General features: G+C 38.0%; 1 protein-coding gene across 2 annotated transcripts; it reads right to left on the reverse strand.

The window, feature by feature from the left end:
* Positions 1 to 631: 631 nt before the first annotated feature.
* QSOX2 (quiescin sulfhydryl oxidase 2) lies at positions 632 to 26,498 on the reverse strand. 2 transcript variants are annotated; one of them, XM_074608710.1, is made up of 12 exons: positions 26,242 to 26,498; positions 21,555 to 21,655; positions 20,227 to 20,275; positions 18,972 to 19,077; positions 18,699 to 18,789; positions 16,394 to 16,539; positions 15,265 to 15,408; positions 12,993 to 13,122; positions 10,591 to 10,713; positions 9,750 to 9,900; positions 5,380 to 5,568; positions 632 to 2,818 (listed from the first exon to the last, which is right to left on the reverse strand). In XM_074608710.1, the coding sequence occupies exons 1-12, from the start codon at positions 26,474 to 26,476 to the stop codon at positions 2,268 to 2,270; spliced, it is 2,016 nt and encodes a 671-aa protein (XP_074464811.1). In that variant the 5' UTR covers positions 26,477 to 26,498; the 3' UTR covers positions 632 to 2,267. The 2 variants fall into 2 exon arrangements, with proteins under 2 accessions (XP_074464811.1, XP_074464810.1); XM_074608709.1 differs by having other exon boundaries at positions 18,972 to 19,080.
* Between the last annotated feature and the right edge of the window lie 1,072 nt (positions 26,499 to 27,570).

Consider the following 27,570-nt stretch of genomic DNA (forward strand, 5'->3'; position numbering starts at 1 on the left):
ATTCCTAAAGAAAAAAGACCCATGATCGCTCCCTGTGCTAGAACTTTTGAACAGTGAGGGCCCTTAAAAAGCACCAGCTGACTTAATGTCAAAATTGAAGAGATTTTTTGTTAGAGCACAGGCAGCAGCAGTTGCCCACAGGGGCTCCTGGCTCGGCAGATCCGTGCGTGGCAGCAGGCAGGAGCCGGTCCCAGCCTCCCGGAGAGAGAGCACAGAGTCAAGTTTCTCACATTGGAGCAAGAGCCACAGGGTGCATACAATAAACAGTGACGATGGCTTAAGAAAACCCCAGATAACGCACCTCTATGCACATCAGTGCCCCGTGAACGGAGATTTTTTCCCTCTGACATATGTTTACAATAACTATGGCAGGTTATTACTTTCTGTGTATGTTATTTTGATAAACTCAAGGAACAAGGGACAGTAAATCTTTGAAGCTCAATTTTGTTATTCCAATTGGAAGCTGCAGAAAGTCGTGTCAGAAATGTTTAGGTTTGTGAACAAACAAGATTTGATTAAGGAAAAATATCCCCGTTGAGTTTTTGTGCTTTTAGACCACTCTTGTTGTCAGGCTTCAAACTTTTTATGCTAGGGTTTATGATGGAAATAAGAGGAAGACACACTAACAGTATAAATAGAATGAATTGGCCAGGGACTATTTATTCCTTCTCGCATAACAGAAGAGCTAGCAAACATTCAATTAAATTAAAAGTTGCAAATGTAGAATTGAAAGGAAAAGCCTTTTTATATAACATAATTAATCTGTAGAACTCACTGCCACAAGAAAACATTGAGGCCAAAACCTATTAGGATTAACTAAAGATTAGGTAATGGATAACTAGAACACGCTCAATTACATTGGATAGGATTATAAACTTCACTATCCAGGACGTGAATTATCCCCCACAGCTAGGATCAGAAAGGAACTCTATTCCCAATGGTAATTTTATAACTGTTTTCATGGTTTCTTCTAATTGCCGCCAGCCAGGACCCCAGACAGATCCGCAAAGGCAACTGCCACATTCCCAATTGCTGCCACATCCCAGAACAGAGCAGCTCTCGGACTTAACCATTAGTTAAACCCTTCCTGACCCAGAGGAGCACTCCAGCAGAAGCGCAAGAGAAATGGGCTCTTCCAAGTACTCTGCAGACAACTTTGCAGCCAGCAGGTGATACTCTCTGAGAGCTCCGAACTGGAAATACCGAGTGAAGTGTTCACCCCACCTTACAGGAAGAAAAATTACTATGTTGTAAAGGAGTTCTCCAACATCATTAAGAAACTTAGTATTTCCAGATCTGTAAGTTTGTTCTGGCATGTTGACGCAAACAGAGTCTCACTAAAATGGTGTTTCCCTTTACTGGAGTTCATCAGAATTGGCTTCCATCTGGAAAACACAGTCATTACTGAGCTACTTTTCTGGTTCATAAATGAGCGAGGCGAGTTATCTAATGCTCCGTTAACACATCCAATAGAGGAGCAAGTAAAGCACTGGGTCCGAGTCTGGCCTTGCTTACATCTGAACTCCACTAAAATAGATGACAGCATTGGCAGCCAGAATCAGGCTGCTTATTGAGATACAAACCGCCCCAAAAGTCTCATCCTAGCAGAGACGTACACATCCCTGGCTGGAACGCACGGGAGAATGGAAGACTTACTTGAACATGCAATGCTTTCTATTTAAATATGCAGTATAAATAATACTTCATAAAGTCACATGGGTTTAGAACTGATTTAATCAGAAGAGAACTCTTGTTTCCTGAAAAAAAAAAAAAAAAAAAACCCAGAATTCTTACTTCTCCAAATGAAGCAGCCAAGGCAACAGCATAACTGTTCAGTACTCTGGTAGGCAAAAATCAGCTCTGGATAAATTAAAAAAAAACAACAAAGAACACACAAACACCTGACTTGAAGTACACAAAACAATATCCAATTTCCTTCTAAAACCAGGCACAGTTGATTACATAATGTAATGTTTACTCTGAAAATGAGTAAAGGATGTAGGTGGTAAGTCATGGAAAAATCTTAACTGAAAAATGCAATGCTTACTTCAGAGGACATTTTATGATAGCGCTATGTGCCTCAGTTAAAGATTAAGGTCCTCAGAGCGAGCTCCATATATTAAGCTAGAACACTTGTGAAATGACTTGGGAACAAAGAGGTTTTAAACAAAGAATACTGTATATAAAATCCCTGATCATAAATATTAAAGCTGTATCTGGTACTGAACAGCCACACACAATGAAAACTTTGTTTTCAATTTAAACTTCTATACGGATGAACGATAATACTTCACTTTCCACCGTTTAGACCTCATTCGGAAAAAAAAGTACATTATCATTAAAAATAAGGACGATGCTACATACAGTATGACACACAGACTCATGTCTATGTTTGAAAATCCAATCCCTAGGAAAGACACAGCCTGCTTCGTCTCTTTAAGGTTAGCTGCTTCAACTGCGCTTTTACCACTATCTTTGACAGGTCCATGATTTGCTATGAGCTTATCTAACACCTTGGATTCTGAATCTAGTATCTTTTCTTTATCCTGGATCTTATTTTCTCTGTTTCCACTTGGCTTCTTCAGTAGGCTTTTGTCTTTCAGCTCCCTTGTATCTCCCTGTTCAATTTCGTTGGAGTCAGTCTGGCCTTCAGTGTATTTATATAGAATATTTTCACTGTTATAGTGATATTTCATGAACTGTAGAACTTGGGCTTCGTTCCAGCTGTGTAATCCTTTAATTTCTTCATGACATGCCGGACAAATGTCTGGAGTTGGCCACTGAACTTTGGGAAATTTTGGATCTTCAGTCAAATCACCTAATTGGGAGGAGAAAAAAAAACCATCAGAAGCGAATGAACCAGGAAAGCTGAACCAGATTACTCACTGGAAACCACAGAGAGCATTTTCCACTTATAAGTAATGAGGTTGGCAAAAAATGCCCACAGCACAATAATGTTTGTATTAAACGGAAGACAATCATGAACAGATTTGGAAATACATAAGTTTCCTTATGGACGTATCAATTATGTTCTGAAGTATTGCTTCCCCTTTCAAAATACAAACACTAAATCATAAATATTTTCCTTTACTCTCAGTAAAAGCTGTAGTGTTCAAATTCTAATACAACAAGACGCAACAATTGCTGTTTTTAAAGGCATGAAAACACCACCATCTGGGCCTTTCACGGGTTAACTTGAATTATGGTTCAAAACAAACTGCTCTTTTGCACTCAATACTCTTTAATCCTGAAGCGTGGTTTGCAGCAAGCAGTTTCAAGGCCAAAGAGTTGCAGATATTTTCCTGTTTCTATATTACAAACCATGCCATCCTAAGCTCGCTTTTTCATAGCACGCCTTATAGCAGACTATTTTCAGTACTTTAAAAGCCATTATCATATTTAAGATGTATTTTCCATCTTGCTTTTTAGCATTTAAACATATAACGTTGTCTTTAACTCAATTTAATTTCAGCATTTCACTCGCTCATAGCCGTGGCTGCCTTTCTGTCTTGATGGCAAAGAGCTGAACGCTGCAGCTGGTGTTGCACTTTGCTCTAAAAAATATATAACATTTTAAACTGTGGATGGAGAGAATTTTTAGAACAAAAATCTCTACCTGGTCAAAAAAAGCTAATTTATTGCTATTAGTACGCTCACACTTAAAATATTTCAGAAATAAATACAGATTTTATTTATTATTACTTTTATCCTTTTTAAAGGCAGGAAACTTCCCCATGATTTTAAGCAAGATATTGCTCAGGGATTCAAAGGATGCTTAAAAATATTTGTCTCCTTGATATTTACAAGTAAGAGCACAAGTTTGCGTTTCAGATATCTTAAACAAAGATCAGCCAGTAATCAATTTGTTTCAGTAGAGAAAGTAGAAATAAAACATCTTATGGTAAGATTACAAACAAAAGAGTGCATTCTAAAGCAACAGGAAAAAATTAAATAGGGCAGAGCCACACACAACAATCTCACGACCCACACTCGAAGGCTGTGCCAAGGTGTTTTCATTGACCTGTCAAACATGATTCGGATTGAAAGCTATACACATTACCAGAAATACGGATGCAGCTTTTAAGGATTAAAATAAGTCACTGTCCTAAAGAGAAATTTTAGCTAACTTAAAAAGCATAATTTAACATTATTATTTATTCCAGTATGTTTATACTTCTTACTAAAAGGGTATTTTAGCTGGCTGTTGCATCATCTAAATCAATATCTATGCAGGTTTTCCAATAACTTAATGTTCTAAATAAGTATATTGCTCCACTACTTAGCAACTTCCAAGTCAAGAGGACTACCTTTTTCTGTGTTCAACCTGGCAATAGTAACAAACATTGGGGGATGTTTTTATTGAATACCTCTTCATTTACTTTTTTTCTCCTTGGAGAAAGGAGACAAATTCTTTACACTCACAACAGTATTTAATACTTCATAAATCTTGGGAATTCAGCATAACTATAATATAAACACAATACAGCATATTTAAATTGTAACTAATGTTACATTACACAGATCCATAACAGCAGACAGGGATTAAGTGCAAAGAGAAACCAATTTTCTTTAGTGCTTTAGTTACTTGATATCCCCGTAACAGAACGGATTAAATACAACCAGTGTTTTAACGGTACTTTCAGTCTAACTGAAAACATAGCAATCCAGCAGGGGAACAGTAAATTTATTTTATTCAGTTGCTGATATGCTAATAGTTTAGGCTCTTTTACCCTGAGAAAGTCTCCTGGTCAACTACCATTTTATACACAGCACCTCTCCAGAATAAAATGAAGACATTTTTTAACATCTATTTAAAACTGTTACAGAAAGAAATTTAATTATGTTTTATCCACCAATAAGTAGCTGAACTGTGTTGCTCCCTTTTGAAAAGGCTTTGATTTGTACTCCAGAAAGATCCTCTCATCAAGCAACAAGTGAAATCTCAGAAGAAACAGTATGTTTTCTCAAACATGACGACCTCTCAAACATCTCAAAAATGATGACCTTTTTTCATTATATATCATACAAGATAACTGTTACTGGAGGATAGCATACCTCAAGTGTGTTTTTCCCACTCATGCAAAGGTTAGCGTGCTGGGCTTTAGAGTTACAGTTGACTGGGATGCTCTGGGTTTTGCTATAAACACGAGTACCCTTTCTTGTACACCAGTGTAATTGCGGAGTTAGTCTTTTGGAGTCAGTATTTAATAAAGGAATGTCAAGCTGGAACAACAGTTACTGTTGTTTTATACTCATGTTATGGAGCCTAATTTGCATTTCTCTTTGTTCAAATGTAAACCACGTCGTACAACATGCCATAGCCTTGTCTTTCAGACACAGCTACCATTGGTGGCTTTTCCTATGCCAGGTCTTCCATACCTGCGAGCCTGTTATTCACGACGTTGTGTTTCTCCCAGAGCCAGAGAACAGCCTTGTCTAAGGTTTTAACAGAATCCATCGACTCTTTAGCCATTTCTTCAAAATGCTGGGCACAAGCCTTGCATCCAAAGAAGTGGTAAATGTATCTCCGCATGATCTGAAGTACTATTTGAGGATTGTCTTCAAGACCTAGGAAGACAGATGACATACATTTAGCACCATCTGGACAAACACAGCTTCAACACAGGCACTTCAACGTACATAAAAGCGAACCATGGGAAAAGTAAAGGAAATGTTGCTACCTTCTTGGTCCATACAAATTTACACCTCCACTTCAGATATAAGAAAATAGCCACTTTTATATTTTAAAGATACCCACAGGACATGTGCCATCACACAGAACCTATACCTCAGTAAGTCACAAAGATATTAGAGGAATTAAAAGCTTCACACAGTTTTGAGAAGAAATACCGCTCCCCAACAAAATACATTCTTAATATTGTCACTAAGTAGTCGAGGTAAGAAATTTATTTATTCATTGCCAAACAATTTGGTTTCTAATGTAGAGTTTAAAGTGATCTCAAACAGCACATTGCAAAACGTACTGTTTGGCAAGGTTGTCTGGGATATCAGACACAACTACAAGGGAATTATTTCAAACACACTAAGGTTCAAAAAAAATGCTAGGTGAGCGATAGTGTTATTAAAAATGCAAAGTAGCTATTTATACTAAAACATACTAACACATTTAGTCTATATAACTGTCTTCCAAGTTACCCTGAATAGTACATTAAATTAAGAGTTAAAGGTCAAGCTTTACAGCGAAATTCCTCCTTTCAAAGAATATCTTGTAATTTGAGGGGGGAGCAAAGTTAGCTAAATGGAAATCAGACATTCAATTTTTTTCAGAAGCCGATTATAGGAGTACATTTTGAAACTGTTAAAACATGCAAAGTCCCACACTGTCTATATTTCACACAATTCCTCTGGAAGCACAGAATTTCTCCAATATCTTGCCCAATAACTAAATGAGTATTTATGTTACGCATTCACCATTACATTTAGGTTCAGACACTAAGTTATAGTGACCCTACTAGTAAAAAAAAAAAAAAAAAAAAAAAAAAAAAGAGTCAAAACCCCCCAGATAAGTATTTCACAAGGTGCCTGTGATATCTGTTTGCTACTCCATAACTCAGGTATTACAGAATACCAGAATCTCGTTACAGTTATTAATGCCACGGCTTTTTTGGCAGGCACTGAATGCACATAATAGCTACTTAGCAACATTTGAACTTTCAAGAATAACTCAGGAATTCCTCCTAAAATAAATACAAACACATTATTCGTTCTGTAACATTCACACTTTTACACTAAAGACAGTGCAAGAGAAAAAAAAAATCATTATTTTATTCAAGAGTAAGCTAAGGTCTTTATAGATTGAGAACTTTATCTTGAGCACTTACTGCAACAGCAGGTAGTCCCTACATCTATAAGTGGCTTGAAAACCTGATAAAACTTGTCAAAATCCTAATGGTTTCATCTCTGTCTCACAGATTTTCTGATTCATGCTTAATTGACCTAGTAAATTATGCCAAAATGTACTTACAAACGTACTATACGTCATCACAAACACACACTTGTCAAATGAAACACATTTTATGATGCAGATTGATCAAATTACCGACTCCTGCAGTTGAACACCACTAGCATGAGTAATTTACAACGCAGGTTTTGTAGGTTCTGTAGTAAAGGGTTACGGTGCTTTGCTCACTGTTCTATTCTGGTAGCGAATAACAAACAGTTTGGTAGCACATATGCCCTCTGCACATGCATTGTTTTTTTGAAAAAAAATCCTCAACAAAACCTATTCAAACTATCAGAGTACTTAATCGTTATGTACATAAGAAATGCATGAAGACTGTCATAAACACCTTTATTTACAACAATATTATATTCCTAAAAATGGTAACAAAAAAAGAGTCTTTAAAGACAAAAGAAATCATTAAAAGCAAACAATCTGTACTCAGACATTCAATATCTGTGATTGAATAGGCATGTATAAATAAAAGCTATGAGATTAAAGCAGATTAAATTACAGTATTAAAAGAAAGGCTGAAAAATAATTTTGTAAAGTTGAAACGAATTTCAGGCAAAACAGTTTTACCATGTATACTAAAACATGTATTTACAAAAAACCACAACAAACACAATAAAAGTGACTACTAGCAAACAACTCCTTTATGGAGGAAGCAAGATTCATACACAAATTTAATTATATCTGTTCTCTCCCCTGTAACGCTACGCTCTTGAAAATTCATTTTGTGGGGAAGTCTTTCAAGTTCAGTACAGATTAAAAAGAATTCAGATAATTTTAAAAAGTCCTCGAGCCTGTTTTATTCACATCAATAGATCCTATTACCTAAAACCACATTTCTTATAATTAAGCATGCTCAGGACTAGATTTCTAGGATGGTTTTATACATCCTCTAATGTCAGCAGTTCTGCTCAGACTTCCTTTGGATTCCCTTATGCTGATCCCACTGCAGATTCAAATTACACCGTTCAACATTAAAACATGTCAAATATAAACCAATAAAAACATTATATTAAGAAAGCCATAGCAAGTTCACACTGACTGCCAGATTCTGCAAGCAGAGGAAACTATCAAGAAAAATACATCTGCTTTAAAAAGAAAACAAACAATTGCAAAATGGCTCATTTTGTTTGTTTTTCTTTTATCAGCCCAGAGATGAATCTTCTATTAACATCTGCCATGTATCATCGTGTAATCCTCCTTTTCTCTTTCCTCCCAAACTACTGCAATTCAGGGTAACCCTAATCTTTAAAGTGGACAAGAACCATAAAACCCTACCTGTGGTGGGAAGGATTAGGGAGTACATCATGCTTTTTAGTAGATGGGATTTAAACAAGCAATAAGGAGAGGAAAACCTCCCAAGACATAATCCGACAGTCTCAGACTGACCCAATTCTTTCGCCATAAGAAGTGATCATCACATATTTGTCCCAATTTAAATCAATGGTTAAGTGTGCCAAAGAGTTTTCAGGTTCTACAGTGTATTTTTAACTTCAGGCTGACTAGAGCTCACGCCTGAAACATGGGAGCAATTTAAGATGCGATTTTGTGTAGATAAATACTAAGAACATTTTTACTTTTTAATTAAAACACAGAGGGACAAAAGGGGAAATTTATGCATGATCCTGTTGAACAGCTAATACATCACCCACTACAAAAAACCCCAAACTCACCAGGCAGAGCACAGTACTAAATTAAAGGGATTCAAGATACTGTCCCATGAATAACAAACACAACAAGAAAAAACAGAGAGAGAAACAAAAAACAACAACAGGATGATTAGCTATAAAAAAAAATAAATCCCTATTCTGCAAAAGATTCAAAATTAATAATTGAGACATTTCACTGTGATTGCAAGTAATGCTGGACAAATATATGTATCCATAATTTGAAATAATCAAATAAATTTTTTTTTTTAAACATACAATCAGCAACTGACAAATTGCAAATTTCTGAGTTTAATGGTCTAGTAACATTCTGTCCTAGCATTCATATATTCCTTGGAAAAGACATTAAAAAGGCTTTAAATGAAAACTAAACAGAACTATAAGCACTGTCCTAGCCAGAATAAAAACATATGAAGCCAAATATTTTCGCATTAGTAATTCTATTGTGTAAGGAAAATGGATTATGTATCCAGCACGTTTCTTAAATAGGAATCATCACCAGAATATAAACACTCTACTTCACAAGATGCTGCAAGTCTAAAAATAAGCAATTTTACAGAGTGCTTGCAAATTAGTATATCACTGCAGAGATTAATGGGCACTAGGTACATTCAGCTGAAAAAGACCCCAGTCATAACATTCAGTATTTAAGAAATAAAATTACAGGATTGGCTAATGGTTGTACAGCTTTTATAGCTACTAAACTGTACAGTGAGATATTATTCTTCTCAAATTAAATTAACCATGCAACCTGAACAATCTTCATCCCTCTTCAGATAGTTCAAAATTTCTTTGCTTGAAATTCTCTCCTCTTTCCGCTTTACTGCTCACATCTTTAAGGCCACATACTTTATTTACCACATATCTAAGCGAGGACAAATGGACACACTTTCTTTCAAAGCCTTCCCGCTGCAGTAAAGCTAGGCTCTGACCCCTGCTGGTACGAACCTGAAAGCTGAGCCTCCAAAGCCACTGTCCGCCACCAACGTATTAGTTGAGTATTTACACACTGAAAAAATTCCACTAATCCATTACTTTTTCTATACCATGGCAGAACTGCTGCACGTATTTGCTTTGTCCTTCAAGTGTCTGGCATAACTGCTGCTTACCTGTATTAAACAAAGCTTTTGGTCGCAGCGCAGCTTGAACAGTTAGAGTGTGAAACAGCTTCCAAAGGGAACAGGTATAACCTCTCAACTCCGGTCTGCTGCCCTGACATCCGACCCACTGAACTTTCTTAGTGAGAAATATCCCAGAAATCTGAAAAAAAAAAAAAAAGTATTTAAAATATATGCTGCTCTAGGACCTAAATTCACTGCTGAACATAACAGCAGTCACAGTTGATCCTACCTTGAAATTGAGGTGATCCACAAATAAAGAACAGTAAATGACTCTGCACCTGTTGCTAATGAATTCATGCTTAAGACAAACACATTTTAAATTTATAACAATCCTTAAGTCTGAGATACTCTGATGCACCATTACAAAACTCATCCCTCTTGCAAACGTATTACATGATATACAACATACAGTCACTGGTAAAGAGTATTTTGGGAAACTCTTCAGGAATAATGCCCATTTCAAAGGGTAAATTTCCCATCGCTTAAACTCAGACCTTCAAGAGAATCCTGCAGGCACAGCAAGCAAGGGCAGCTCAAAAATACCTGCTGGGAATCTTGCGTCATTTGAAGCTGACGTTAGGGAACACGTATATGTTAGCAATTGCTTGCTCATTGTAAACCTGAGACAGGATTGTATATTTCAGTTCTCTCATTTCAATTCCTTCATGTGGATTTTTTGTTCTGGTAATGATTTCACTTTATTTTCATTTTAACCTTCTTATAACTCCATTATGACTGAGGGACCATCAGTAAGTGATGTCTTAGATTTATATAGAATCCTATCCTTTACTAATGCTGTATTTTATGCTGGAAACTACTAACAGCTTACCCGCATTTTGTTGTTGACCAGATCTAGGATAGCATCATAAGGGATTTTGTCTAATGGAAGGCTCACCAGCCACTCTTGCAAGGTCTCTAACAACTTGACCACAGGCTGACGGCCAGGGAAAAGCTGAGGAAAAAAAATAAGAAGAAAACACTCATGCTTTAAAGCACAAATCTCATTAGCAGCAGGACACTTTTATCTTTATCTAAATGTGTTTTTCCTGTCTTTAAACTGCTTCGGATTTTCTTCTGTTATGATCAAATTAATTACTTGTTCTGCTTTCCATAAAAAGCCGTCTCACACTAACTTCTGCTTATAAAATTTACCAAGTTGCATGCACAAGATGTTAATGAAGCCACTCAACAGCAGGCAGAAATGCTACAGAACAACTTTTGGCAGATAACAGAATTTTGCATTAAGGTAATTCAGCTCAGAAAGGAGCATAAAACCTAAGTTTTATGAAATCCTATGAAATCCTTCTCACTCTTAGAAAGTTAATGACAAAAATTAGTTCTTATAAATATTGGTTCAGATTTCTGTAAGTGTAGATGATGGTTATCTAGAAGAGTACCTTCCCTTTCATATGTGTAATAGTGATTCCCAAAGTGATTTAGAAATAGTGACTCCCTTAATTTGCAACTTAAAGAAGTCAGAGTCTGACAGATGAGTGTGTAAATCAGAGGTGACGCCATTATTTTACACTATAAATGGTATCTTGCTTTAGTGATGGTTGTAATTACTATAGAATTAAGTAGAGTATGCATACCATCCTCTAATTACCCTTCCAGAGGGAGCAGTATTTCAACAGATGGGGAAATAAAGTCCTCCCGTCTGCTACATTAAATACATAAAGCAATTTATGACAGAACACACTATACATGTGCACGTCTCTCTGCAGCCACTGTCCAACTATCAATAATATTTCCAGTTCCTAGACCACTTACTTGATACCACGCAAATCTAACTCCCTTTTGCTAATTGTATTGTATCTAACACAAGGGGCTGTATGCATTGTTTGGACTCAAAAGACAACTCTTAAATAGTCTGTAAAAAAACAGCACACCTCTGAACTACTGACTGTATACTATAATTGCACTTACTCCTGTCTAGGAGACGATAGTATCTCAGGTAGGTATCAGTCTCATCAAGGATTCAAAAAACAATGGACTTCTGCACCGATTGTAAAAAAACCCTAGTTCTACAACAACGAAAATTTCCCCAGTATGGAACTAGAAACCTCCATCACTTAGGACTTATCATCACTATAAATGCTGTTACACAGGAGGATAGTATAAAAAGTGTCCTAACGGAAACACCTGAGAATCACGAAGGAGAACTCTGAGGAAAGTATTAGGTGACAAGAGAATGCAAACAGAGGACAGCAGTCCCCATGCGTGCAATGGCAGTCTGGAGATGAGCGCACAACTGAAAGAGAGCATTCCCCATTTATGCACTAATAGCCAGGGAAGCAAATGACATCAGCTGGCCAGGAGCCATCAGGAAGACCAGAGGGTGTTTTAGGGATAATATGATGGAAAGATTACCACTACACTTTCTTAAAGAAATGAGGCCAGCTAGAGATTTCTGACCTCTGATGGCTGCAGGGGGCGGGCGGGGGGGCGAGAAACAGTCTGTCTGATTTTCAGATAAATCCAGATATTTGGAAATAGTTCGTATAGGCCTTATTATTCCCTTAAATAGCTATTGATTCACTTTCTTTAAAATAAAACAAAGCATTAGCTGCTTAGTAAGTAAATCTAAAGAGACATTGGTCATTTCAGTAGGCTTACTTTATAAAGTTAAATTCTTACTTCTTTTTTTAAGTCATATCACATTATTTTACATATATTGTCCCTTCACTCAAATGTAGTATGTAAGCATCTTTATTTTTTAAATACTTCATTATATTCAATACCTCAATTATTTTGAAATACCCAATTAAATTCAATACCTCAATTATATTAAAAATTTAGACAGAAGTTACTAGTATCTCTAAACAGAACACCATTTGTCAACTATGCTTTAACGAAATCCAAAAGTCAAGAATGAAAAACAAAGGTTTTTTTAATCCCACTCAGTTACAATAGCTACTTATCCTGAAAATCTGATAAATGGACTATATTTACAGTGTTTGTTCAATATGCTGCAGAGTACTTAAGCTTTATTTAATTTCAAGCCCTCTAAGATTAAATTAAAATGCATTTCAGCCCTGTAAGTATGTCAGAACAGCATACAATAACTCAAAAATAACACTTAAAGAAACCCACAAAACTAGTTTTTGAGGCTAGTGAGGAAGCATATATTTAAACATTCGGAAAGACATTTTGAGAGACTTATGTCACATAATAAATTTTATGTTAGAGTCACTTTATTCTTACAAATAATCAAAGACTAGAAGTGTATACCTTGGCAGAGACGGTAACAAAATCCTTGAAGGTCTTCAGCTCAGCTCCCTCAAGTGTCTTGTGCGTAGCAAGCTCTACCCTGAGCAGGTAATGCAATCCCGACTCAAGGTCAGCCATGTACAGCTTAGATCTGAAACACACATATATAACGTTATAAAGTGGCAGGTTTCTTTCGCTCATTTTCTCACCAGTCATGAAGGTAAAATTGATATATAGTAGGTGTCATTAAAACCTCAACATTTGCCACTCTGCAGTGATTGCAGTATATCCCAGACCAGTAAGGGAAGACACAGCAGTCAGTTCAGGTGCTTGGTATGGCGAATGTCAAGTTCAATGAGTTTCACCGTACTCTCCAGAAAGAGTAATTTTATGTCAATTTGTTCAGAGTTTAGACAAATGAAGCATAGCCACACACAAGAACTTCTTTTATATTTGACTAAACATTTTGCCTCCCAGCCAGTTTTGCCTTGTAATGAAATTATAACCCTGACATTGTCAGCAAGGAAATAGCTAGTGTAAAGAAATTATAGCTTCTCTTCAGCTTTGACCACAAATAGAACAATTACATGCTACAAAAAAAGGGAGACTTTTGTTGAACAAAAGTAGATTATACACAGAGCAGAAGTGCAAACAAGACTGAAAAAGGTCAATGTTGGAAAGAACTGAATCTAGAAATCCTTTCCCAAATGCAGTAGTTTTACTGTAGGTTCTTTGCACACAAGTTTAATGCTCAATTTTAATCACACCAGCTCTTAAGATAGAATTAGGTACCTTATGACAGGTACAAGTAAAACAAATGAAAGATTTTAAGAGTTCCTTCTCACAAACAAATATCTTCGTAACAAACAAAAAAAACCACTTTACAAACTATAAACGCATCACGTAAACCACCCTACCTTTCAATGCTTTCAGAGTACAAACTTTAGACAGTATGATACAGAGCAATGTAAGTGAAGAAACAAAAGTTCACATAATTAACACTTCTTGTAAAGTGATTTACAGCAGTATTATTTCTAAAACAAACAGAATTTAAAAAACAATAATTCAAGAAACTGGCTGGCCCCACTTCCCAAATAAAACACAGGAAATAACATATTAAAATGCAGAATAATCTATATTCTTAACAATTCAAACTACAGACTTACTCTGAATTTATCTCCTTAATAACGTACTCGCTTAAATTTTAAAAACCAGCAAAATTCTGCTTCAAGTTTCTTAAGTAAAGAGACATCCATATGAATGCATGAGGTTCTCCCAAAGGATCCTATTTAGAAGCCACTTGGACTGGAGATTCATATCAACAAGATTCTGTCTTGCTGGAAAACAGCTCAATTTAACCAAGTTGTTTTGATAACAGAATGTTTCATATAAAATATTTTATAATAGTCGTTGAAAGAAGATGACACTAATAGTGTCTACGAAACGAAAATAAGTACCAAATGAAAGCACTCAGTCCTACATCTTTTCCATCTAAAGATGCTGAGGGATTATCCCTCTGCAAAGCCTTTGCATCCTTCTCTCAAACAAAGAGGGAAAGAGGGTGAAGATAAACCTTACCGGATTTTGTATGATAAACATCTTTTACGGTGACTTTAGTATTTTCTATTATACTTGCATTTGACAAGCACTTTTTAGCGGGCACTGCTTCGCTATTATACACACGGAGAATTCTCATTTTCTACAGCAAAGTTATAACTTGTTATTTTACTATTTGTTTTTTCACATCAATTACTTGAAGTTTTCCAACAATTCAAAGCAGTAATCTATACCCCAGGTAATGGGAAATGAGTCCTTGGCATTTTTAAGTCAATTAAGTATTAAGCAATGCTTTTGGAGAAAAACATTTCTTCCATAGCAGTGCAGATGCTTGCTGCTAAAAAACTAATACTGGCAGTCCTCAATAATTTTACCTCTGAATTGTTTGAAACACTGCTCACAATTGTAAAGAAGTTGTAACCTTGATGCTGGAACTGAATTAATTTACAAGTATTACCTGAATATATTGAGAAAAGGATGAAGTTGAACCAACAGCTTCGATGCCATAATTTCTGCAGCATTAAGCACGAACACCTTTAATTTTACTCAGCAGAAGAATGCGGATCATTCAGTAGTGACCAACCTATTCAACTCAAGGTGCATCACATGGGATGGAATTTAGAATTATGCTAGGATTTGATAATAAGTTACAGCACACCTTCCCACGTAGCAAGAAAAAACTGCAAGCAAATTTTAATAACCAAGTATTGATCTGAAAATCGAGGGTATCACTTACTTATCAAACTCCTTCCACACTTTGATTTCTGTACTTTCCTCTTTGTTTTCTTGAACAGGTAGCTGAAGTGGCAAAAGAAGTTTTTTTCTTACGCCTGGCAGTGACTTTAAATATGAAGAAAAAAAAGACCGTAGAGGCTTCAAACTGCATATAAATGGACAAAGTAAAGATTACTTTTAATATCAGACTGAATGAATACCCAAAGCAAATTAGTATATTTATAAAATAAAATATTCACTTTATGTTTTACAGTCCTAGTGCAACCTGTTATGTTTTGACACAAAGTGAAATGAAATATTGTTCACTTTTGGAATAGTAATAATAATAATTTGGATTAGTGGTTGGAAATTCCATTCAAAATAAGAACACATCATGTTCATTAAAACGTCAGTTTGCCTTACACCAGCCATGTGCACATGGATCAAGTATTCTGACTTAGGAGCAAGTTTTTTTAAGAACTTTGATGCTTTGTTAATTTTTTTTCCACTTTTATTCCACAGTGTTTGCCTTTCAGAAGTATCACAGTAATAGGTTAAAGCCACAAATAAGCAAAAGTGGTAAGCAAAAGTAATATTAGGCCTCTTATAAAATAAAGGTAACAATATTAAATGGTTCATTAAGAACAACCATCTCATTGCTCCCAGCATATCAAACTCCATATAACAACCATTGTATTAGAGCTTTTATTTCCACTTGGAAACACTACTTCAAGTCATCTGCTTCACAAGTGAGTTTTGTCAGCAGTATAAACTTGTTATTGTAGTCTAACATCACAAGGGATATAATTAGCCACCACACCATTTTGGCTAATCTTCCCTGCTATCCGATGAAGTCTAACCTCCACTGGCATAACCCATGTTTGTGCATTACAAGCGCTCACAAAGACTAAACAAGAACACCAGATTATTTAATAATTGCTAGCGAGTGCTCAAGACAGGCAATTTTCAAACACAGGAACAGAACACGCAACTTCAGTCCGTACAATTTACTGATTACATGCCAGGACACAATGTCATTATATACATGCAAAAGAAGGTTATAGAATAATTTACTTCGTAGGAAAGGAAGCTATGGAAATTCTTTTTATAGCTTAAGCGAACTTCCCCGTATTCCTCAGATAACTACTTACTTGTTAATTAATCCATGGGACCCATTTGTATGTATCAGATAGCACGAAGGGACTGAGATAATACCAAGTTTCTCAAGAAAAGGCTTATCAAAATTCAATGCTCTCTTTACAACTATGTTTTCATACTGGATCAAGTCTAAGATAACCTGGATAATGAAAAGATGACATGAATTATACATTGTTCAAGGAATATCCAATCTCGTAGGGCAAGACATAAAAATAGGTGAAGTGCATCATCCTTTAAGAGTCTCATTAAGCTGTTCACCAAGGAAGCACATCTACAAGTATTCCGTGGACACTAACAATTTCAGTTAAAGAAGATTTACCATTCTCTGGAAATTATTTACTCCTATATTCTGTTTTTTTTTCTTGGTATACTGATCTTTTCCCTTTGAAGTCTAACATCTGAAGAAAACATAAGAATGAATGATAAAATGTCCTCATAAACCTAAAATAGCCCAGATGATATTCCAAAAGCACCAACAGGTTTATGTTTCACTTTATATATATGACTCTAAAGGTAAATTTTCAGGTAGCGAAGAAACATTTATTTGGTCCCACTACTTTAGGGAATTCTGATGTCAAAGTCCACGACTTAGAAAAGATTTAAGGGCTTACAGGAGCTAAGGCTTTGCCTTGCAAGCCCTGCCAAATCAAGCTGCGTAGTCTATGGCGCCACAGCACCCTGGCTGTTCAGCTCTTTTTCTTTACCAACGCCACAGCAGAGACTCCATATAGGAATAGATGCCTATATCTCAAAAGTTCCAGCTCACAGTCCAGCATTTTAGCTCAAACCAATCTTCATCAGCTGTTTAAACATGCTGCTGGGCTTTTGCACTAGAGCAGCTGGGAGTGGGCACAAATTTCTTTGCAAGGTGTAAACTTCATCAAAGAGCGAAGGCAGCAGAAGCTGGTAACATCAGGGTGCCTCAAACATTTTCCAGGACTCAGCTATCAAAGTTCTTTGCCAACTCTGATGCTTCTATTTCTTTTTTTCTGTTAGTTTCACAGTTTCCACTATGCTTTTCCCTTTCAGGTGAATATTATCCTTGCTACATTTCCCCTCACTTTCAAATTTGTAATTTAAGAGACCTTCCTTTCATCAGCGATAAATGCATGGTCTTCCTTTCATCAGCTCTTGTGACTTCTATCAGATTTGTCCATATTGTCTTATACTGTAAACTTGAAAACAATGTTATTTTCTATTTCACTAAACTATTCTATAAAGCAAAAATACTACATAACATTAGCAAGTATTTTTTCTTCTGAAAGCAGACTCCACATTCTGTTAATCAGATGACACTCAGTCTTTCCCTGTAACTGCCAGGTAATCAAATTAAAGTGAGTGCGATAAAATGCCAAAGAACTTTATAACCATCACCTTTCTTCTCTTCAGTAATGCCCGCTTGTTTCAGCACAGCAGCTTCCAGAAAACAAATGTCTGGAAGCAGCCTGCTTCTCAAAGTGATTCTCGCTTTTGGCAGCACAGCCTCCTCCACTTATGCAACTGGGCCATCTCAGCATCAGATCTAATTAGAAACATTTCACAGACATTGGATGTTTCTACACAGATTATGCCTAGATAATTATGCAATTTATTTTCTTTACTTATCCTAGATCTTGGCAGGAAGAGAAAAGTAACAGTTGTCTAAGCTAACCGCAGGCTCATTAGGTGGCGAAATGATGCCAAATCAAATATTTTATTGGGGGGGGGGGGGGGGGGGGGGGGGGGGGGGGGAGTGGGGGAAGCAAAAAACCAAAGACTTCCACTGCCTCAGTGCCTCAGAGCTGTGAAAATAATTTTATGCGATCATTTTAATTTAGAATATAACTTCCTAAAACCTATACATGAAGAAAGAGAACTAGAGGATTTAGATTATTATAAACAGTTGAAATCATAAAAGCTGCCCAGAAGAATCGATATTATGAATGGTTCTCTAGCAGTAACAAAACAATAACATCATCTGACAATATTTCTGTTGCGATCTTCCAAACAGACAGAAAGACGAGAGAGTTGTGCTAACAATCAAACTGATAAATTAATCTTCCACTAAAATGTGAATGGAAGAAGTTAACGTGACATCTCATTCATCTGTAAGCAAGTTCCTCTTTGTGACTAAATACAACAGCCCTATATAATTCCTTGACTTTCTGATATCTCAAATACGCACAACCTGCCATTTATAGCCCTTTAATTCAGCCATATAATCAGAGATTTTGTTGCTTGGCTAAATAACACAAAACTCAGCTGTGTTATGATAACATTCATTCATATTCATTATATCATTCATAAATCGTACATTACCTCTCGTCCAACATAGGAATTATTACTTTCAAACACAATGGCAGTATAATGATGGTTGTTCTTGTCAAAGAGAGAAGTAATCTCACTGGACCTTTTAAGAAAAGAGAAGTTATTTAGCACAGGTAGAGTGCCACTGATGGAATTTCCTCTTATGATCTCATAGCAGAACTGATAATAAGGAAAAATGCTTACTTCATCTTTAGTAGGACCTCCTACATTTTATTTAATTAATACAGTAAGCGTACATCAGCCATATTTTAAAAAGGAACTTACGAAACTGGATCCAATGGCGGGCAAGCAGGTGGTCTCAACTCTTGGGAATGGTTCTGTAAGAAGTCAATCATCATCTGACGAACTGTTTGCAGCTCCCGATCTGCTCCTGCTGAGTACAGGTTAACAAAAAAAATACAGCACTTCAGAAAAGTGGGGAAAAAATTATTCACATGCAGGTTTTCATACACTCTCATGCTTTTCTCTGTCAGGTTTTTGTTTTAAGTTTGAACTTAAAAAACAGAATACTGTTTGGCTGAAGAACAGGGACCAAGGATTTATCTGTAGGATTTCATTTTAACGTTGAGATGAGATCACATTTGAAAGCTGTCATCCCACCCCAAAATTAATAAAAGCTCAAGACTTTTCCAAATCTAACCATCTGCCTGCCTTGATGATTTTCTCTTCAAAGAACGCTTCATTCTAAATCTGTGCTCACTTTCACAATAGTTGGTGTGGGCAACTTCAGTAGCTTTTTTGCAATAAATATATTCATCGTGCGTTAAAAACTGCAAAGGTGTACCATTCTTACCCAATGGGCCAGGTGAGGTTACAAACCCACATAACAATATGAGGAAATAACTGAAGTGTGAGAATATTTTATTTTCTTTAAAACAAATCAATTAAAAAGCAGCAGCTCTCACAAATGCCAAGAAGTAACAGGTACAACTAGAATCTGCTCCTACATGAAGGGTTAATGGTGCAGGTGGTCTCTCTTCTGACCTCTGGCCTTTTAAACGTTAATCCATTGAAAAAGACAACATTACTTTTGTCCCCAGACAAACCACCTCAAGCTGTGATCCTGTCAGACACACAGGATAAGCCTGTTTTCAGTTAGTCAACATCTGAATAGGGGTTCTCCCAATGAGATTCAGGATGCCTGGAACGTGGCTGACAGATCAAAAAGCACCAGAGTCAAGACTGAGCAAATTGGATCTCATGCTGATGAGGTGTGTGGTGGAAAAAAAGGAATTTTAAAAAATTATCTAGCCATTTGTGAAAATTAAGAACTACATTTAAAAAAATGAGTGCAAGCACTAACTTCTTGAAGAAATGTTTTGCCTGTCTATAATTCTGCCCGACATTCCATTTTCATACAGTACTTGTAATATCATATCTTAAAGAACTATTTACTGTCCATCCCATCTCTAGCTGTCTAAACTAATTGACAGGCAAAGGGATTTTGCTTATTGTATGACACAGTCCTGGCTGATAGGATAACTGCTTTGGGGGATTTCTTACAGTAGGATATTCTTACCTTTGTAATTTTCTCCAGTAGTAAACTGCTTTGTAAATGCTTTGAAGTACTAGGTGGGAGAAAAAAAAAGTATTATCGCTTTGAAAAGAACTCACTATATCAGACAAAAGCTCAGTTTAGAAACAAAAACAGCTTTCAAGAGTTTTTACTTTTTACAGCTGTAATTACAAATCATTTTTATCTATCTGTTCAGAAGGCAGTTTTCCCTCTTAGCCTGTGAGTTCCAAAGACCTGCTTCTCAACTATGTGAGGGTGGCTCATATGTACCAGTTGAAACTCTGATACGCAATAAAGCCAACATTTAAAAGAAAAATACTGTAATGCATAATTCAATACTGTGTATCAATCCATTACTGCAAACATTAACCCAAGTATGAATTAACTGATTACCAAATCAGTACTAACAACTGTGTACATACTTAGAACACTTAAGATTTTCTCAACTCCCTCCAGTGGTTAAACAGGATATAAAATGGAGCCTGACTGCCTTCTGCTATAAAAAAAATAAGAGTGCATTCCAATTTACACCCAAAACTTTAAAGAAAACCACAACCACCCACAGGGTGGGGTTTCTATTAAGGGTAGAACATCACAAATTCTACAGTGAAATGTCTCCTGCTCCCTCTCCTGTCATAAGAAACACATATTCAACCCTCTCCATCCATGACATCCTGCTCACACGGTTAATAATGTGATTGTACAGATTGACAGAGACAGGGAAGTTAAAAGTGGCACTTAGACCTGGAAATGAACAATGGGAGATACTTTTGGCAAACAACAAAATCCCTTTTAAAAGCCAGTTTAAGCAAGTTACAAAACTGATTAGAAAAATAGTGAAGGATCAATCATAGGTAAATTTTTAATTGGTCATGAAATCAGCTGATTTGAATTGAATTGATACAATTGAAATGTATTATCTTTACTTTCACATAACAAAACTAAAAACACTATTAATAACCATGAACATTTGAATTTGAAAAATATTTACACAAACTGTTATTATCTATTGAATATATTACAACTAGGTGTATATAAATGTTAACAATATAGCTCCTTCTAGAATGGTATCTTCTTTCAAGAAGAGCTTTTCAGATTTAGAACTGAGGAGCGAATTACTGCTATGAATAACTGCATCAGCTATTGCATTCAGTGAGAAGAAACAGAATTAATATTTTATCAACCCTGCAGCTTCCTAAGCAAAAGTAAAGGAAAAGTCCAGCTACAGAACAACTAGTTACACGTAACATTCTGTGCAAGCAACGTTGTTAGGGTTTTAGTTACTATAAAGCATGCATTATTTACCTAAGGCAATATATTAGGCCACTTACCCTAAAAGTCGGGTAATAGTGAATACCATATTCTTTGCATGTCTCATAGTTCTCTTCTTCCCCACAATCCAGCACGCCAACTCTAATTGCAGATTCCCAGTCTGAAAACAAAGATATCTTTCAATTTTTGGCAGAAGTGATCACGGATCCCAGCTGATAAATTGCCCTGCTGCCCATGGAAGTCAACAGCAGTACTCCGATAGATTCCAATGCCAGAAAAATCAAGCCCACAGTCGATTCTCATTTGCTATTCATTTCTATCCTCAAGTGTAATACAATCTACTGATTTTTAAAATAACTAAAACCTCCCTGTTTGTTTTTTTTTTTATCTGCATCAATATTTTCAGTACACCTAAATAAAAAAGAATCCCAACACACAACGTAGCAGTTCCAGGGTCAAAAACGCTTTATTGAATCCAGGAAGATGAAATAGGGGCCAACCCAACACTTGCAAGATACTGGATTGTATTACCTAGCAAAATACGTATAACTGAGTAAAATTAATCCACCAGTTACTCATCCACATGTCTGTCAATTACAAATCCATAAATTTGATGCATCTTGTATTATAGCTGCTTTAACGGAGACTCACTGTTTACCAAACTTACAATCTTCTCAGAGTTCCAGAACTGCACACAACCCAAGACTCACATATTGTCTACTGAAAGTTGTCTTTATCTCTTAGTACTGTTCAGGAATACATTAGGTATACCTCAAAAAATACCTGAGTTTTAACCAGTGTTAAATAGTTGAGTTTGAACATCACTCTAAGTTTCCTTTATAAATGTTTCATAGCAATAACCACAAGAGTTCAAGTATTTCTATAAATATCCTTATATAACTTTAATAAAAGTTTTCAACTCATTTATAGCTTTTTCCTTCTCATTTTGCTAGGAACTTATCTTTTTGAGCCATGCTCCACTGCAGCAATTACTTTAAGGAAGAACCACTGCAAGAGACTCCTTAGACAGTTACTTTTTAAAGCTAAGCTAAATCAAAACAGCTGCAAGCAAAATTTGAAGGTACACCACAATTCCCAAGTATCAATAAAATTTAAAAAGCACTAAAATTAAACTTGCTTTTATAGCAAAGAGCACGAAAGCTTCATCAAGTTCAAGAGCTGATTGACAGGTGCATGCCTAGCGGCTTTTGAAATTTAGCTTGACCTTTATTTGTCTTTGGAGGAGGATGGGGCAGCTGATAGAGAATTTCAGTTGTACTGAACAGGCACGAGGAGTAACTACGAGTATGCTAGAGCAGATGGGCACGTATTCACAGGAACACAAAAGATACAACAGTCTATTTCATCAAATAAAATGCAAAATAAAAAAAAAATAGAAAAGTTTGGCTTCTGGGTATCTATCTCATTCAACTTTCACCACTCCTCCTCCTTTTTCCACCTGTCTCGATCCTCCTCCACGCAATGAATAGAAGCACTATGAACCTAATGCAAATAGCCTACTGGCAACAATGCAAACCCATCTCTAGCTAAATACTTGGGTTAAAGAGCACCAGCTGGGGTGTGCTGCTTAGCATTTGCTTCTGCTTAAAAAAAGAGCTTTTCCTTTCTAAAGGATGCCAAAGTTGCTGGCGTGCACAGCCTAGACTGTGTGAGTTTACAGTGGCACTGTGGCCTGCCCTGTTTTTTTTTATATGCTGATAAATTTTAAATTAACATTAGTACTTTTGAAATAGTAACTCACAAATTATATGAAAGGGGTAGATGAATGATACCATATTAACCAACACTATTTCTCTTTATGCTAAACAGCTTCCAATGAATGACGGGAATGTATGTATTGGACAACCTGGAAATCCAACGGGTTGGTTAAACCTCCCACTTAAGAAATGCTACAGAATTCCAGCACACCAGTCACCGTGCATTACGAGGAAGATACTTTCTTTGCATAAACCTTGTGTATTCCCTCCAGCAGGCAGATGCAATGCTGTGTGAAGTTTCAGTCAGGGAGACAAGATCACAAGGAACCTCTCCCTGCCTGCTACTTGAGAGTTATGTATTTTAACACATAGGCTGCTTCCCGAGTAATGACAAGGTTTCTGCAGTTCCCCACCAAATGTGTTCAAAGAATACTTTCTAGAAGGAAATAATTCTTGCTAGATTTGGAAGGACAATTGCTAGATTTGGAACAGTTGTTCCAAATCCAGAGGAGTGGATTGCTTCTGCATTTAATTCAAGAGTTGTTGTATATGAGATTTCCAAGGGTTTGTTACTTCTACACAGAAAATTACTACATATAATCCCATCCCACAGGCATTTTGGTGGACAGATTCAAGCATCTTTTAAGACAGAAAAACTACAAATAACTATAATGGCCACTTTGGACACTACTTTAATAAAACTAAATGTGTGATTAGGAATGCAGCAGCAATGTCTCTAAGCTTAAAGCCTCTTCAGAGAGGAGAGGGAGTATCAAACTCAAAATGTAAATTACACAAAAGCAAGTACTGCTCCTATTTTTCAGGAGGATTACCTTCTGCTATGAAGTTTGCAATGATAGTATTCCCAAGACTTAACAAATGAGAAATGAAATAAAACTTAACACAGGCCTTTTATGGAAAAAGCAGTTGCGCCAATTTAACTGACTATACCAAATCAGTAAATACAACCACAGTGACCTAGGAGTTCTCTGATGTAGATGAGTCTGCATCCTCAAAGATGGCTGTAATATCTTAACAGATGAGTAAACATTTTTGAAAAATAAATGCTGAGACAGCCTAGTGGACAAAACATTTTGGAGGGTTTTTTTGTATGAAGCTACCAACTAAAAGTGTGATGGTTTTCAGTATCCTACTAAAAGCCATTCATGCAACTTTAAAATGGAAACATTTTGCTGACAAATAACACCAGAAGCCAGTTGTATTTGCTGGTAGTGCCAATGTCCACAAACATAAAAATCCACTTTTTAAGTAAAAGCCTCCATAAAAACTCAATGGATTAAGGAGTATACAGGCCTTTAACTGGTTAGAGTAATACAAGTGCGTAACACCATTTGAAGTTATCATGACTGCAGATGAGAAAGAAAAAAAGTGTTTGAAGAAGTCATTACAACTTACAAAAAATATTGCCTACAAAGGTATCATGCTGCTATAGTAATATGTAAACATGCCCCTGTCTCATTTTGACAAAAGCTCTGGTTAGTTGAGGCTCTTTGTGATTTTCTCTGCAGTGTTCAAACACCCCCTTGTTCTTACTTTTCTTCAAAAAAGAAGAAAGTCTAATACTATTTTGGCCAGAAGCAAACCAAATGAGAAGGTGAAAATGCTACACAAACTTACGCAAAGAAAACAGAAAAAAGCTACTGCTTTTATAAACAAAATAACCATGCAAGTAAGGAGCATTTGAAATGCTCTGAAACCATTACTGCTCTCTGTTTCTCGGTTTTTGAGTTTCTGCTCATCAGTTAGCAATCCTCACCATGTGACAAGTTTGTCAGGACCTATTTTTGGGTAGGCCTCCGTTTCCGTATATCTACAACCACGTATACCTAATACTGCACCTACATTTAACGTTAACCGTCAACACTTTTCACGTACAGTGCCGCCAGAGAAAAGCCAGAGCTCTTCACTCCCTCTCAAACCGAAACCATATGAAAACATTTGAACCGTTGTTTCCATCCAAGTGGATGGAATGAATGTCAAATGCTAAATTAAGAGTAGTTTAAAAGCCTTCAGCACCACTACATTAAGCATAACATTTCCTACAAATTTGATCTCAGGTCTTCTCCCCACCAAAGGTATTGACCTGAGAGGCCTGTTTGTTTCCTTACCTTAGATCTACAAATAGAATAAAACACTTCAGAACCTGCAAAAAAACCTGAGCAGACTAAGGAACAGCGATGCAAATCTCCCTCAGTACAAACTGCAGAGGCCATCGCTTCTTTTTAAGTCACCATTTGATAAATCTGAAAATCTGACTCTCACTGAGTTTTATTTTTGTATTATTTTCTGGCGGTCCTTTTCCCCCTTCTAGTCCGTTTACGTTACATTGAATTTGCAAGATATAAATCAAACACATGCATGGCCACCGCAGTACCACAATATTTTTTCATTTAGCCTCTAAAACGGGCTGGTCTCTTTACAAAACATTCAGAGGATAAAGACCTTACCTCAAAGAGTTTAGTCTAAACATATCTCCTGTGCCTCAGTGCGTCCCCTTGCACACACAGTGCAAATCCGCAGCTGGACCGCTGCATGTGAGGGTGTTTTAGCCCTGGATTCCTGTGAAAGTTTTAATTTGGAGACTTTCTACTCTCACCCACACCTCGCTTTGCCCTGTGGGCCGTTCCATAGCCACCCACCACCCCAGAAGAGGGATGACCCACCAAGCACGACCCACGCCTGGCAAGGCCCTGCCAAGCCCACGGGTGACAGCACCAGCTGAGGCCCCGTTGCCGCCCACGCGTGCCGAGGCCCCGCCGGAGCCCAGCGCCCCACGGGTGACCACATACGCCGAGGCCCCGCTGCGGCCCACACGGGCGCCCCGGTCCCGCTACCGACAACCGGGGACTGACCGGCGGCGGCCCGGAGAGAGGCCGCGGGTCAGGCCGGCGGCAGCCCGGCCTCACGCCGGGCGGAGCTGTGGAGAGGCGGGCGGCGGCGGTGACCGCTCCCCGGGTGCGGGGGGCCCGGTGAGAGCCCGCGGCGGAGGGGGGCGGCGGCGCCTCACCTTTAACGTCCCCCGCCAGGGCCCGCCAGGTGGGGGCGAAGGCGATGCAGTGGCCGCAGGACGAGCTGTAGAACTGCACCACCCAAGCGGCCGAGGAGTTGAGCAGCGCCTGCCGCACCGAGCCGGCCACCAGCACGGTCAGCGGATCCTCCCCGGCCCGGTAGAGCCGCGCCGCCGCCGCCGCCAGCAGCAGGGCCACCAGCACCAGCGGCCCGCTGCCGCCCGCCGCCGCCATGTTGGGACGCCAGCGGCGCGCGGCGAGGGGCGGGGCGGGGCGGGGCGGTGCCATAGCAACGCGCCGGCCCTGGAGACGCGGCCTAGTGCGGCCCGTCCCGCCCGGGCGGCCTGAGGGGGAGACCCGGCCCCGGTTCCCCTCTGAAGGAACTGGGGTCCCCTAGTCCAGAGAAGCGAGGAGGCACAGCCCACTGTCGCCAACGGCACACCGGCCACAGGCGGCGACACGGCCTTTCCCCCCGAGTGGGGACGCACCTGTTGGCAGCCGCCCCCCAAGGAACCGCCGGCCGACATGGCCTCCACCCCCCCGGCCCAAGGCGAGGGAGGTGGTCGATCGCTCGCTCCTTCCCCCTTTGTCGCCCGAGTGTGTTACCAAACCCTGGTAACACGGACACACCACCAATAACTCTTTGACACAGCCACGTTGCCCTCAGGGGGTCTGTCTAAGCAAAAAAGTAAAATTACTGAGGTTCAAACAGCAGCTTGGTGGTCGATTTTATAGGGCAATCTGCTATAGAAACAGAAGTTTCAACTTCACAACGCTTCTCACTGAGAAGAGATTAAAATGGCACGGCCTTTGGGTGGAGAACTGTTTCATCCCAAAGTACATCACTCGGCAGGAAAACGCCATTTCTCCTCAAAACTGAAGATGGGATAAAAGGCTGTAGACAGGATGCTGTGAGCTCTGAAGAGGATGTTAGAAACTCTGTCCTTTTAGTAAATTTAGTTTGATTGTGCGCTAGTAATGGATTTTAGCACCTTTTATAGCTACAGCCACAGCATGAAAGTCTCCTTTCATTTGTAAATAGAGGTTCAAGAATTCTCATTACATGAACAGAGGTAGAAAACCAACGGAGAAAACATCCCCGGAGGATGACTTCAGAGGAGCTTAAAACTCAGGTAATAAAAGGCTGAGGTCCCCAAAAAGAGAATTCTTGCTTCTGTTCCTCATAATTACTTCTTTTAATCCTTCAAGAATAACTAGGAAACAAATGGGTCCAAATTCTTACTTCAGGCCCACTGGTGTAAATTCAGAGGTTAGAATCTAGGTTATCATTGTTTCTGGCCAGTAATGCATAGACAGTATAAAGGTGG

The sequence above is a fragment of the Larus michahellis genome, chromosome 15 (assembly GCF_964199755.1).
Source record: "Larus michahellis chromosome 15, bLarMic1.1, whole genome shotgun sequence".
Lineage (NCBI taxonomy): Eukaryota > Metazoa > Chordata > Aves > Charadriiformes > Laridae > Larus > Larus michahellis.